The 15317-nt window shown below is 43.2% G+C and overlaps 1 protein-coding gene across 2 annotated transcripts in view; it reads right to left on the bottom strand.

Moving 5' to 3' along the window:
• Window positions 1-15317, bottom strand: part of ddhd1b (DDHD domain containing 1b) — a 51693-nt gene that overhangs the window by 32960 nt on the left and 3416 nt on the right. The window contains exons 1-5 of one of the 2 annotated variants that reach the window (XM_089022148.1): window positions 14036-15005; window positions 12370-12549; window positions 12103-12231; window positions 6370-6517; window positions 6178-6287 (exon numbers count right to left, since the gene is read on the bottom strand). In XM_089022148.1, coding sequence (XP_088878274.1) covers window positions 6178-6287; window positions 6370-6517; window positions 12103-12231; window positions 12370-12549; window positions 14036-14774 — 1306 coding nt within the window. In that variant the 5' untranslated portion in view covers window positions 14775-15005. Of the gene's footprint in view, window positions 1-6177; window positions 6288-6369; window positions 6518-12102; window positions 12232-12369; window positions 12550-14035; window positions 15006-15317 lie in introns of those variants that run through there. The other variant, XM_089022147.1, reaches the window with a different exon arrangement.

Genomic DNA, 15317 nt, shown 5'->3' with positions numbered 1-15317 from the left:
AGTGCTTCTCAACACATTGGATTATGAAGACTAAATGAATAGGCTAATCAGTGATTCTTACACTTATGAGCAACTAAAAAGGGACCCTTCCAATAGATACAAGAAAGAAATGATAGACTGTCTCCAAAAGTTAGAGAAAGGAAAACATATAGATAAACAGATGTATTTTAGATGATACCCGGGAGAGGCCACGCCACGTATCTATGGCCTGCCAAAAATACATAAAGAAGGGTTCCCCCTCAGACCCATTGTTTGTAGCATTGACTCGTCTACATACAATGTAGCCAAATATTTAAAAACTATCTTAGCTCCGTGTGTTGGTAACACAGAATATCACGTAAACTTTGGCATCTTACGATGTGACTTCTCTCTTTACATCTGTCCCAACCTCAGCAGCAGTCTCAGGGGTGAGGACGAGACTGCTGGCGGACGTTTCTCTGCATGAAGGAACCAAACTTAAACCGGATCACATCTGCCAATTATTGAAAATATGCCTCAATACTACATATTTTCAATTTCAGGAGACCCTGTTTGCATGTAATTTTCTCCGTGCGTGCATAGAAATAGTATCGATATAACCGGGACTATCGATATATCTGATATCGATATAACTAGACTTTACTGTATTTTCAAATTAGGGAGAAGTTTTACAAACAAATTAATGGTTTTGCTATGGGCTCACGAGTTTCTCCCATAGTGGCTAATCTGTACATGGAAGAGAAAGATAAACAGGCTATCACATCCGTCCCGGGGACAAAACCTAGACACTGGCTTAGATATGTGGACAACACTTTTGTCATAATTAAAAAAACAAGAAATTCAATCCTTCACAAATCACCTCAACATTAAATTTACTCGTGAGGACATTCAAGAGAACCAACTAGCCTTCTTGGATTGTAAAGTAATTATAAAAGAGGACAGTGCGCTAAAAACAGAAGTCTTTAGGAAGGCTACGCACACTGACCAATACTTACTTTTTGACTCTAACCACCCTTTACAACACAAACTAGGAGTTATCAGAACCCTCCAGGATAGGGCTAAACTAATACCAACTAGCATTGAAGGTAGAGAAAAGGAGTCAAAACATATCAGGAGAGCACTCACTAACTGTGGGTACTGTGATGTCACGAGAGGCTGTGTCCTGGAGGGCAAGTATATTCCCCTAAGATGGCTTCACCCAGAGAGAGTTTTGGCCCCATTTGGTGGAAGGCAGCAATTAAAACCCCACACCTGTGGCTGATCACGGCTTGATTGGCAAGCAACGCTTTTAAGGCAGAAAGCCTCTGAGTGTGCAGGGCGGGGAAGACAAGCTCTGTTGCTGTGCTCTGTGGAGAAACTGATTGCTGTGTGGAACTCATTGCCAGTTGGGACCATACGGCAGAACACTGGATTTGGACCCTTGCTAAAGGGGGCGAGGCTACCTGAGAAGGACATCCAGAGGGGTGAGGCCTAGAACCCCATGAAAACGAACTCTGTCTTCAGTTTTACCTCAGAAGAGACTTTATTATGATTTAAGTATTGGAAGAGACACTATTCTTGCCTTTGTTGCTTGTAAATTCCCCCTGAAACCCTCTATTAAAACCTTTGTTTGTATTCAAACCTGTCGCTCATTGCGCTTCTTGTCCTGTCCCGCTGAGAACTAGCCTCTCATGATATCACATATGGTGGAGGATGCGGGCACTGGACAAGCGTTAATAAGTGCATGGACATAGATGGTTTGCGTTTTGTTTTTTCCAAATTGAAAATATCTTAAATTACAAAAACAAAAAAAGGGAAGACATTTTGAAAACCCTTCTCGCAAGTCAGGAAGCCCAATATCAGGCCAATTTGGTTCTCCTAGAGGAGCAAAAGAGAGCAAATGAACTGAAGGCAGAGGAATTGCTCTTGCAAAAACAATTGGCCGCCAAGAACATGCCCCGGGTGAAGGCGGGTGATTTTTTAGCCAAGATGGGGGTGACGGATGATATTGAGGCGAAAGGTGGCCCAAGCAGCAATGGGTGGGATTGCTGGCACCCTTCCTGACAGGGGAATCGCTGAATGCTGTCCTGGACTTGACCGCAGACAGAGCAGAAGACTACGATTATCTAAAAGCTGAGATTCTCAGCCGACATGGGCTCACCAAGTTCGGGATGGCACAGCGCTTCCACACCTGGACGTTCCAGCCAGACCAACCTCCACTGGCACAGATGCACGAATTGGCCCGCATCGCCCGGAAGTGACTGGAACCGGAGAGGAACACGGCAGCTGATGTGGTCGAGGCCATTGTCGTGGATCGCTACTTACGGGCCCTGCCCTATGAGGCAAAAAGGATAATCAGTCAGCAGTCGCTGACTACTGCGTGTCAAACAGTGGCAGCAGTGGAGCAGTACCAGGCCACAGCGGAGATGCTGCGAACGACCAAGAGGGAAACCGGCAACACATCTCCACCCCGGACTGGAATGGCCCGCCCAAAGGTGCCCAAGCTCCCCAACACAGCCAAGATGGCTCCAGGCGGCATCAGAAGCCCACCCAGGCAGTGGCGGATACCCAGGGGCGCTGATCCCAGACAATGCTACAGATGCGGAGAGACGGGACACATCTCATGGCAGTGTGGAAAACCAACGGAAGAGTCCACGCCGACCGCTGACTCTTCCAGTGCCCTCCCTGCTCATTATGCCTCCCTCCTGGGGCGGGGGGGGGGGTGACAGCTCACTAACAAGACCCCCCACCTGTCCAGTGACAGTGAATCAACAGGATGTTGAAGCCCTGCTGGACTCCGGAAGCCTGGTCACCTTGGTGCGCCAAACGCTGGTCGATCCAACCAGGTTGTCTCCAGTGAAAACCCTTCCCGTCTCCTGTGTCCACGGAGACACCAGAGAGTACCACACTACCGAACTCACCATGACCACAACCAAAGGAATCATCCGCACGGTAGCTGGTGTGGTTGACTCTCTCCCTGTCCCCCTCCTGATTGGACGTGACTGCCCGGCCTTTCACCCACTGTGGAGAGAAACACAGGAAAGACTGGCCCGACTACCTCGGAAGGGGAGAGGTAAGACGCATGCAGTGAATACTCAAGCCTACCCCCCTAATTCACTCTCCCCAGCCTGTGCTCTCCTACGGACAGCAAATGCACCACCGGAGACGGAGTCTGGCCCAGAGACAGCCGAGGAGACTCTTGCCCCAGAAAATCTCCCGGCTTCCAGTGGTGATGAGAGCCCAGGGACCCAGAAGCTGCCTCCTCTAACAGGCCGGTATGGTACAGCCCAGTTACAGGATCCTACCCTTGCCAACGCCATGAAGAATGTGCAGGTTTTAGAGGGTGTAGTACCGGGGGAAAGGACAAGTCCCACATACCCCCATTTTGCTGTTGACCGGGGGCTATTATACCAGGTAACGAAGCAAAATGATGAAGTACGTGAACAACTTCTCGTGCCACAGCCACACCGAGATACAGTACTGGACTTGGCACACACACACCTGCTAGGGGGACACCTAGGGGTTGAAAAGACAAAAGAGAGAATCTTGCAACAGTTCTTCTGGCCAGGGGTGCACAAGAATGTGGAGAACTATTGTCGTTCTTGCCCCGAGTGCCAACAGGTGGCGCCAAAGCCCACATACAGAAACCCGCTCATTCCCTTGCCCATCATTGAGACCCCTTTTCAGAGGCTTGGGCTGGATATAGTAGGACCTCTACCAAAAAGTGCTAGGGGACACCAGTATATTTTAGTTAGGATTGATTATGCCACTCGGGTCCCAGAGGCTGTTCCCCTCAGAAAGGCTACCACTAGGCAGATTGCAAAGGAACTGTTTGCTCTCGCCAGCAGGGTGGGAATCCCAAAGGAGATACTGACAGACCAGGGAAGCGCCTTTATGTCCAAGGTCATGAAGGACCCGTGTGCCCTGCTCAAGGTCAAGCAACTGAGAACATCCATCTACCACCCACAGACAGATGGGTTGGTAGAACGGTTCAACAAGACACTCAAGGACATGATGAGGAAAGTGACCAAAGAAGATGGCCGAAACTGGGATCAACTGCTGCCGTACTTGCTGTTTGCCGTGAGGGAGGTACCACAGTCTTCTACCGGTTTCTCAGCCTTTGAGCTGTTGTACTCTTACAGACCTCGGGGACTGGATATCGCCAAAGAGGCTTGGGAAGAGCAGCCGTGCCGACAACGTACCCTCATCGAGCATGTGGGGGACATGAGGGAAAGGATGAAGGCCATTTATCCGATCGTGTGAGAACACATGGAAGCGGCCCAACGACAGCAGCAAGTCTCCTACAATAGACCTGCCCAGCCTCGAGAGTTCAAGCCAGGGGACAGAGTGCTGGTCTTGGTGCCAACTGTGGAGTGCAAATTCCTGACATCCTGGCAGGGGCCCTTTGAGGTCATCGAACGCATGGGGGAGGGAAACTACAAGGTGAGTCAACCTGGTAAGAGGAAACCTGAGCAGATTTATCACGTTAACCTCCTAAAGAGAGGCGCTGTTCAGTTGTCTCCCCCCCAGCGAGGCCAAGGAACCGGCCAGAGAAGAAGTTCAGATGGGTCCAAGTTTGTCCCCCCACCAACGCCAGCTGACCCTCGAATTGGTTGAGCGTAACCAAGACGTCTTCTCCTCCATACCTGGACACACAGACGTGGTGCAACACGAAATACGCACCACGCCTGGAAAAACAGTCCACCAACGTCCATACCGTGTGCCGGAGGCCCGTAAGGTAGCTATTCAGGAGGAGATACGGAAGATGCTGGAACTGGGAGTATTTGAGGAGTCCCAAAGTGCCTGGGCAAGTCCGATTGTGTTGGTTCCCAAGCCAGACGGGTCAATACGATTCTGTCATGACTATCGGAAGTTGAATGAGGTGTCTGAATTTGATGCGTATCCGATGCCTCGTGTTGATGATCTTATTGACTCCCTGGGACAGGCACGCTTCATCACCACTCTCGACCTCACAAAGGGTTATTGGCAGGTGCCCCTGCATCAAAGGAGAAGACAGCCTTCGCCACACCTGAGGGACTCTATCAATACACCAGGCTCCCGTTTGGTCTCCATGGAGCACCCGCCACGTTTCAGCGCCTAATGGATCGGATTCTCACCCCCCACAAGAGGTACGCAGCAGCATACTTGGATGATGTTGTCATACAGAGTCCCGACTGGGAGAGTCACTTACCCCGAGTGCAAGCTGTGATTGACTCCCTCAGACAAGCAGGTCTCACAGCAAACCCGAAAAAGTGCAGATTGGTGTTTGGCGAGACCAACTACCTGGGCTACACTATAGGACGAGGCCTGGTGAAGCCTCAAGAGGCAAAACTACGGGCCATACAAGATTGGCCCCAGCCCCTTTCCAAAAAGCAGGTGAGGTCATTCTTAGGCCTGGCTGGCTACTATAGATGATTTATCGCTGACTTTGCGACTATAGCAGCCCCCATGACAGAATTAACAACCAAAAAAACACTCCCGGTTCGTGAAATGGAACCCAGAGGCCGAAATGGCCTTCATCAATCTGAAAGAGGCGCTGTGCGTCCAAGCTGATGCGTCAGAAGTTGGTCTGAGGGCCATACGCTCACAAGTACATGGAGGATAGAAACATTCCATCCTTTACCTTAGCAGGAAGCTGTTGCCCAGGGAAAAGAACTATTCCACAGTGGAAAAGGAGTGTCCTGCCATTACATGGGCTTTGGAGTCATTACGCTTCTATCTCCTGGGAAGATGTTTCACAGTGGCCTCTGATCATGCTCCTCTCCAATGGATGGCCAGGAACAAGGAGACCAACAGCAGAGTATCCAGGTGGTTCTTGAGTCTGCAGAGTAGGGACCTATCGCCGCCATGTCCGGACATTAGGGATATATAAATAGGGCCGAATACGACCAGTCAGACTTTAGTTCGCTGACGAAGCCTCTTGGATAGGTGGCGAAACGTCCGACACCTTCAAAAAGTACAGATGACGGCTGAAGAAACCTTCTTATCGTAGGTGGGTTGCCTTTATATAATCTCCCCTTTTATGTGTTGGCTTCCTGTGTTTGAGTTTTGAGACTGGAGAAAATGCGGTCACTCACATTATGTATCATCTTAATTGTCTGAAAAGACGGATGACTGAATGACTACACCATTCTTACTCAAATACAGAATTTCATAATGTACCTGTATCTCATCCCAATATTTAGGTTTTATCTTCAATGGCTGCAATGTGTGACATACCTCCATCAAGAGCCAGTTTGGACCTCCACTCAACAGGAAGGAACTCAACATGCTCTGTGGTGCGATTCGGAAAGTGCTTCTCTTCCATTTTTCTGGCAGCATCCCTCATCCTAACAAAATAAATAAAAAAAATAAACTCCTTGCCGAAAACAATCACATTGATTACTTATTGTACTGAGTAATAGAGCATACATGCTGGTGTTCCTTATAATGCGACCCTGGTCCATCTTCTGACCGATGCCATGCACCACGAACACGATGTGGGTTGTTTCGGGCGGTGTGTCCTCTGGCGCTGCCTCCTCCACATACCCCCGATGGAGACGTGTCCCGCTACTGGAAGCTGTCGGGTAGGAGAGGGGGCATGTTAGCTTCTAATGTGTGTGTGTCCAGCAGTGTGAAGAATCAATGGTTCAAACGAAAACAAAAACAAAAACATGACCTTCGACACTCTCACAATCAATCGCTTGCTGAAATTGGCTGAATGTGCATGGCCAGAATTTCAAGTACCTAACACTTAAACGTAAAACTTATTTTTTAATCAACACTTTCATGCACCGTTACCATAAAAAACAATACAGTACGTTGTCCAGTTTAGTAACGGCTGTGCCTAAAAGGGTTAACGAGAGGTTAAAATTCTGACATGTTTCCTAATCTGGACCTGCAAACCGGAAAAACGTATGTCATCGACATCGTGTCTCCCTGCCTGTGCGTCACGCTACACGAAAAAAATAAGTAGTGGACAATGTATATTTATATTTCATATTAGCTTGCTATCTAATAATAATAATAATACATTTCATTTGTAGGCGCCTTTCGGGGCTCTCAAGGTCACTTTACAGTCACAGGATAAGTTTTTCTATGTATTAGCTATATAGCTAGCTACCTAGCTATTTGAGTCAGTAAACATATTAGCTATCTAGATAGCTATCTAGCTAGCTATTAGCTGTCTAGCTATCTATTAGCTAGCTAGCAAGCTTTCAAACTTTTTGAGTTGGCGCGTGTGGCTGCCGCTGCTCACCCACAGAGGAACTTGTCCTGTGACTGTGGGATGACCTTCACTTGGAAATGAAATGTATTATTATTATATTATTATTTCTATTTCGTATGAGCGATCTAGCTAGCTTGTGATCTATTAGCTATATAGCCAGCTACCTAGCAATTTGAGTCAGGAAACATATTAGTATATACACGTATTGCTGCCAACTTTGGGAGAGACATCCTTCTGGTGGTACGTAACTTAGAAAAGGCCACTTTTAAATTAGCTGACTTAAAGAACCACCTCAGATTCAATCTTAGATGAAGACAGAGCCGGTTAATTCCTAAATGCTTGAAGCAAGCACCCCTGGAACCCGTATACTTAGCCGATAAAATGCAACAAAATCATACTAGGAAAATACTTAATTTGAGAATTAGGAGACTTAACATAGAGATAAAAAAAAACAGTCACAAAAACAGTCAGAAATAGAAACTTCTTATCAACGATTACAAACTTACCCACAAAATGTATCAGGAAGTGTGTGAATTTACCAAATCCGGATACATGAGGCACCACAACAAAACCAAAGACAGACAAAAGGGTACATTTCAAAAATTACTTTTACAGAAACAATCACATCTACTTGTAAACACTGGAAAAATTTGTTATGAGCAGATTTCAAGAGAGAATTGGATCAAAAATTTGTCAGACAGAGATCTCTCAGAGACAGAAAAGGCGGTACTAACCAAAGGTTTAAATTTCTCAGTAACTCCTAAAACTATACCGAAGATAGACTATATCACAGCTACTCAATCGGCTATTAAAAATTAACTTTCGTATGCAGAGGCAGATGATCTACGCATTAAAATATCAGCCCTTCTTAGAAGTGCCAAACCATCTGCGTCCAACATAACATTAGAAGAAAGAAAGGTGTTAACTACTCAACAAAAAGATAAAAATATTACTATTTTGCGAGCAGACAAGGGTAGGTGTAAAGTGCTTCTCAACACATTGGATTATGAAGACAAAATAAATAGGCTAATCAGTGATTCTTACACTTATGAGCAACTAAAAAGGGACCCTTCCAATAGATACAAGAAAGAAAGAAATGATAGACTTTCTCCAAAATTTAGAGAAAGGAAAACATATAGACAAACAGATGTATTTTAGATGATACCCGGGAGAGGCCACGCCATGTATCTATGGCCTGCCAAAAATACATGAAGGGTTCCCCCTCATACCCATTGTTTGTAGCATTGACTCCTCTACATTCAATGTAGCCAAAAAACTATCTTAGCTCCATTGGTTGGTAACACAGAATATCACGTAGAGAACACCACGGGGTTTGTAGAGAGGATCAAAGACCTGAGGAAACATTGGCATCTTATGATGTGACTTCTCTCTTCACATCTGTCCCAACCCCAGCAGCAGTCTCAGTGGTGAGGACGAGACTGCTGGTGGACGTTTCTCTGCATGAAAGAACCAAACTTAAACCGGACCACATCTGCCAATTATTGGAAATCTGCCTTAATACTACGTACAGTAAAGTCTCGTTATATCGATATTCAAGGGAGTCCGAAAAAATATCGATATAACCGGGACTATCGATATATCCGACCCTGTTTGCATGTAATTTTCTCCGTGCGTGCATAGAAATAGTATCGATATAACCGGGACTATCGATATATCTGATATCGATATAACGAGACTTTACTGTATTTTCAAATTAGGGAGAAGTTTGACAAACAAATTAATGGTTTTGCTATGGGCTCACGAGTTTCTCCCATAGTGGCTAATCTGTACATGGAAGAGAAAGATAAACAGGCTATCACATCCGTCCCGGGGACAAAACCTAGACACTGGCTTAGATATGTGGACGATACTTTTGTCATAATTAAAAAACAAGAAATTCTATCCTTCACAGATAAACTCAACTCGGTAGATATCAACATTAAATTTACTCGTGAGGACATTAAAGAGAACCAACTAGCCTTTTTGGATTGTAAAGTAATTATAAAAGAGGACATCGCGCTAAAAACAAAAGTCTTTAGGAAGGCTACACACACTGACCAATACTTACTTTTCGATTCTAGCCACCCTTTACAACACAAACTAGGAGTTATCAGAACCCTCCAGCATAGGGCTAAACTAATACCAACAAGTGTTGAAGGTAGAGCAAAGGACTCAAAACATATCAGGAGAGCACTCACAAACTGTGGGTACCCACAGTGGTCATTTAACAAATGTCAGAAAGAAAGAATAGGGAATGAAACCCAAAATTCTGAAGATACAAAAAGGAGAGGAGTAGCAGTACCTTACATTGCAGGAGTTTCTGAAAAACTACAAAGAGTCCTTTGGCAACACAAAATTCCTACTTATTTCAAACCGATAAACACTAAGGCAAAAATTAGTACATCCAAAAGATAGGCTGCCAAATGAAAAACAAAGTAATGTAGTTTATTCAATACATTGTAAGAATGAAAATTGTAAAGAGCAGTACATTGGGGAGACTAAACAAATTCTCAAAAAAAGACTTTATCAACATCGCAGGGATAATACTAGTGGGCCTCAATCGGCAGTACATATGTACCTAAAAGCTAGCAACCAATCATTTGATGACAATGAAGTTAAAATCTTAGCGAAAGAACATACATGGTTTGAAAGGGGAGTAAAAGAAGCGATTTTCATAAAACAGCTGAATCCTTCCTTAAACCGATATGGTGGGGTGAGGTTCAATTTGGATCGTTAGTGCAACAGCCTACTTAGGCAAAATAGGATTAGGAATACTGATGAGGTGATACCGGTGGAAGTGGGGCATTCAGGCCAGTCGTTAGTCATAACAATAGGAACAATCAGTGGAGTAGCAGGGAGTAGTCCTCTGCTCCCCCCAACCTGAGAGCAGGGGCCTATCATAGCAGGGTCCGGCACCGCCATCTATGGACAGTAGGGATATATATATTGGGCCTAAACTACCAGTAAGACTTTAGTTTGCTGACAAAGTTTCTTGGATAAGAAGCGAAACGTCCGACACTTTCAAAGAAGTACAGATGATGACTGAAGAAACCTTTTCAATGGACCACTCCTGTACGACTGAAAGCTTACACAGACATAATATTATTATTATTATTTCTATTTCATATTAGCTATCTAGCTAACTTGCTATGTATTAGCTATATAGCTACCTAGATATTTAAGTCAGGAAACATATTAGCTAGCTATCTATTAGCTAGCTAACTAGCTTTCTATCTTTTTGTGTTATTCCGGGTTGAGTGAACGCTCGCGCGTGTGGCTGCCGCTACTCACCCATAGAAAAACTTATCCTGTGACTGTAAAGTGACCTTGAGAGTTTTGAAAGACTAAATGCAAATTATTATTATTATTATTATTATTATTATTATTATTATTATTATTATTATTATTATTAAATGAATGACACACATAATGGTGCCTGTTCTTTTCTGTTCTGAAATGGGAAATTGTTTTCAGACCTTTTAAACAGCCAAAAAGAAAAAATACATAAATGCTATTATTTTCCAATGGAGGTAAAACTTAAACCTGCCAGTGCACACCCATGACGCGACACAAGGTTAAAATGAATATACTAGCTGTCGTTCAGCCAGATCGGTGCCGGTCACAAAAATAGAACATACTGTGTTGCTTTGCAATAATTTGTCTGCCATTATTATTTTCTTTGATAAATGTTTAATTTGATTTTCATTGAAGGGCGTGAGAATGAGTGCATGGAAAATCAAAATGTCTGGTGAGATAATTATTTTTCTGAGATAAAAATTTTCTTGTCTATGAACATGTTCATGTTGATATGAACTTTATTGTCAAATGTGTTAAATGTGCAACATAAAGCAGAGATGGTTCTTTTTTAATAACGAATTTTCCGCACGATAAAGCGCACCAGATTATGAAGCGCACCTTCAATAAATGACCTACACTACAGTAAAGTCTTGTTATATCGATATCGTTTATATCGATAGTACTGCTTATTACGATACTATTTCTATGAACGCAAAGAGAACATTTACATGCCGCGAGATCGGATATATCGATATGCCGGTTATATCAATATTTTTTCAGACTCCCGAGAATATCGATATAACGAGACTTTACTGTATTTTAAAACGTCAATTTCAACTGCAGGATTTCCCCATAATTTTCCTTTTTTTAATATCAAACATGAAAATAGAAATTGCAGAATAGCATACTATGTGGTTTCTGCATTTTTATGACCTCAGAAATATTCCAGGGTTTTATCAGAGTTCATCACAATGCAATCATAAATATCATTTTCAGAGATGACAATCTTCCTTCTTTAAAACTTTTATTTTCCATGGAATATTTTGACCTTGAAATTTTCAAAACTATTTTTTAAGACACTAAATACAAAAACAAGCAAACAAGACATTTTCCATTTCGAAACATTGTGCCAAAAAACGGAAATTATGGCGAAATTGAGAACAAATTGCAGCAGGTGAATTAATTTTAAGAGATTACAAAAATAAAATGATGTTTTATTTACACCAGCATTACTACTACTACTACATCATCTACTACTTCATCTACAGGGGAAATGGAGTCGGATGCTGCTGACAGTAGTTGTGAGACCTGTTGTTGCTCAATATTAATTCACATATAAGGCGCACCTGCGTATAAGGCACAGGGTCATCTTTTGAAGAAAATGAAGGCTTTTGGGTGCCCCTTGCCTTATAGTGCGGAAAACATACTACTACTACTACTACTACTACTAATAATAATAATAATAATAATAATAATAATAATAATAATAATAATAATAATAATAAGAAGAAGAAGAAGAAGAAGAAGAAGAAGAAGAAGAAGAAGAAGAAGAAGAAGAAGAAGAAGAAGAAGAAGAAGAAGAAGAAGAAGAAGAAGAAGAATAGCAAAATAGTAATATTATTACAAGTTTTCCCATCTACCTTTCGAAAAGCCCAGTTTCTGAGTGACAGTTCGTGCAATCTTCGATGTTGTGGCGTCACTATACAGGTAGACCAAATCCACACTGTGCCAGTCGACATGGTTGCGGCTCAGCTTCAAACTGTGAATAGCTGTCGAGGGTGAGACAGGAATCAACAACCAGTTCAATTTGAACTATTTCCTCAGTAGATGTTGTGCATGAAAGCTATTTATGCAGTTAAACAGTTATACATTATCGCTTGATTCTACACAATTGGTACTTTTCTTACCATCTTTGCTGTCTACTGTGGTGGTGGTCACTGCTTCCATTTCATAGGTGTCCCTCATTTGTTGACCGCGGAAACGGGCTAGGTGCTCTTTTTCAATCATGTCGCTCTCATCCTCCTCCAAAGGAAGCCAGGTTCCATCAATGAACCACTGACCTCGCATCACAGGAATGCGATCTTGCTCTGGGGAAATTGAAAATCAACATCTGTGATCAGATTCATCTGATCTCATCAACACCTACTGCCACTCAGTCTCCACTATTAATTATTTCTTTGACTGAATTTCTCAGCATTCAATTTCTACGTCTTGAGCAATTCATATGAGCTTTTAATTTAAAATGTGGTTAGAACTATAGTCACGCAAATGCCATTGCTATTAAAGGACAACCGACGCCTCCGGACAAGTTGTGTCCATAATTTGTAAAATCACTTCTACAGAGCGCATTTTACAAAGATTTCACTGAATATAGCGATATTTTACGTTTTAAGACTCGCGCTGAATATTCAGGAAGTCTTGTTTTCGAGTTGATGACGATGCCTGACGTGACGTCACGTCTGGAACGCCCCCTGACCGAGAAAGCGACACACAATGCATTTCGGGTACTTTGTTTGTTCTGAAAACTTCGTGTTGATGGCAAAATTAGAAGGAAAACATAAATAATGCGATGGTGAATCGTTGTGTGTTGCACCAAGACAACTATTTGACACTAGTTGACACAAATTCTCAGCAGACAAATCAGCCCATTTGCAAAGGAGCTTGGGCACCATCTTGTGCATTTTCTGAGACGCTACATTGGAGTCCTGACGATTTGAATTGATACGGAAGGACTTCTTTAATCGATTGCAAACATTTACGCTTTCCTCTTCAGAACTATTTGAATCATATTCATAACTAGATAAGTAACAAGAAAGCATCTTCTCCAAATGTGAAGCCATTGTTTTGATTCTAGAACAAGGCAAGACGTCCTGGTGTGACGTCACGAACAAGGGGGAGGGACCTTTTGAAACTGCATCTCCGAGGTCATTTTGAAGTAGTTTTGGGACACTTTAACTCATTTTTATTGGTGTTTTGTATTTGACTAAAAATATCAGCCACCGTGTTTTGGGTATTTTAGATGCTCTAAAACGTTTTTCTGACATCAGTTAGGAAACAAAACAAAAAAATGGTGTCGGTTGTCCTTTAAGTGTCATAAAGTAATAGGGGAAATACTGTACAATAATGGTGGTCCTAAAAGTGGACAGTCTGTGCCCTCCTGTGTGAATTGAAGGATATGCTTTAAATAAATTGGAATAGTTTCCAGCACTCCATGACATTGAAGAGGAAGGCACGCGCATGACATTTTTGGGTGGCAGGTGTGACAGGCCAATACGGGCCTTTTCTTTTTCTGTGGCTTATTTCTTGAAACATTTAATAATATAGGGTTAATTTAACAAGACGTCTTACAATAGATGAAGTGATTATATGGTATTTAGAGCTTGCATGCAACATTTTATCACTGTTGCAAATTGTAGTTTGATGAGTCACAAAAAGTAGTGTTGTAGTTATAAATGTAATAATGATTGGGTATATTGTAGGGCTAATTTATTTGTTGCCTTATTTTATTGGATTATGGGCCGGTTCATCAGTGTTGACCGTGCAGGTTTAGAGACAAGAACATTGCGTGCTTACGATTCCAGTAAACAGGGTAACACTCCTTCTCTCCGACGTCCACCTCATAGAGGCCTCCCCTCACACACACTGCTTTCATGTTCATGCTGTTGTCATCCCGGTCGCTCAAATCATCAGACGCTGAAGGCCGTTGGCGGATCGTCGGTTCAATACGAACGATGGACTCGTCCACTGGCACGCTCTCCACTGGCTGGGTCTCACTGGACGTGGCGACATCTTTGCCCTCGGTCGAGGCGAGTTCACAGTGGTGTTTGACCTTGTCAGGGTTCTGCTCGCTAAACCTTCCATAAGTGGTCTCGATTTTCAATGAGTCGTGTCCAACGAACGGCTTCCAGGTCCGCTTGTCCTCTTTGTAAAACCACCTGACCTCCTCCGGGCCCAGCTCCGTGACGATCTCACCCCTGTGCCTGGAGCTATTGGAGCGAATGCGCTTCTTGGTTGTCACGTTGCCGTCACTTTCCGTGTAGTCCGGGTCCATGTCCAGATAAGACGGGCTCGAGTATTCTCCTTTAGATAGGCCCAGCATTATGCCGTCTTGTGATAAAAGAGGAATGTGTCTGTCCAAACTATGTTCGACTGGGTCACTCTCGCCGGTGCGAGTATCCACTCCCATCGGGTTCATGTCGTAGCCGGACACGAAAACATCATTTGCCATGTCCCATTCACTGCTGCTCACCGAGTTATTATCCGAGCTCTGTTGGCGCATAGTCGCTTTGTCTTTGTCCTTCATATTGCTCATGATTTTAATTCAAATTGCTCTCAATTAACTAAACACACCGCGTTCTTCTATAATCCCACGAGTCACATCTGTACGCCTGCCGGTCCCGGTTCACATGACAACTATATTCACCCACATTATAGCAACGGCTTCCAAAACGATCAGAACCCTTTCGTTAAAATATATCATGTTGCAAGTCTACACATCCTCCCTCTTTTTAAATCGTCGTACACAACCGTTGCTCCTGTTACAATAAACGACGAAGGTTTGGAAGGCAAATGAGCAGTGTGGTTGTAAAGAAAACGAAGAGAGAGATTCCGGTTTAACTCATCAAAATAAAATATCTCCCAAAAAAGAATCGAAGATAGAACATAATAGTACCGGCGACGAAAAATAGGCATACAAATTACAATAGTTGAATTTTGAATGTATTTCACGGAAATAACGTGATTCGAATTCATCTTTTTTATTTCCTCTTAGTAACCATATGGCGTTCGATAATAACGCAATAATTGCAATAATTTTTAATTGTACTTCTTTAATGGCTTTGGATTTTTTTTTTAA

This window comes from Hippocampus bargibanti, linkage group LG19 (assembly GCF_051943395.1).
Source record: "Hippocampus bargibanti isolate YZ-2025 linkage group LG19, ASM5194339v1, whole genome shotgun sequence".
Lineage (NCBI taxonomy): Eukaryota > Metazoa > Chordata > Actinopteri > Syngnathiformes > Syngnathidae > Hippocampus > Hippocampus bargibanti.
The sequence above is the reverse complement of the archived record's forward strand: the minus strand, read 5'-3'. Positions and strand labels throughout refer to the sequence as shown.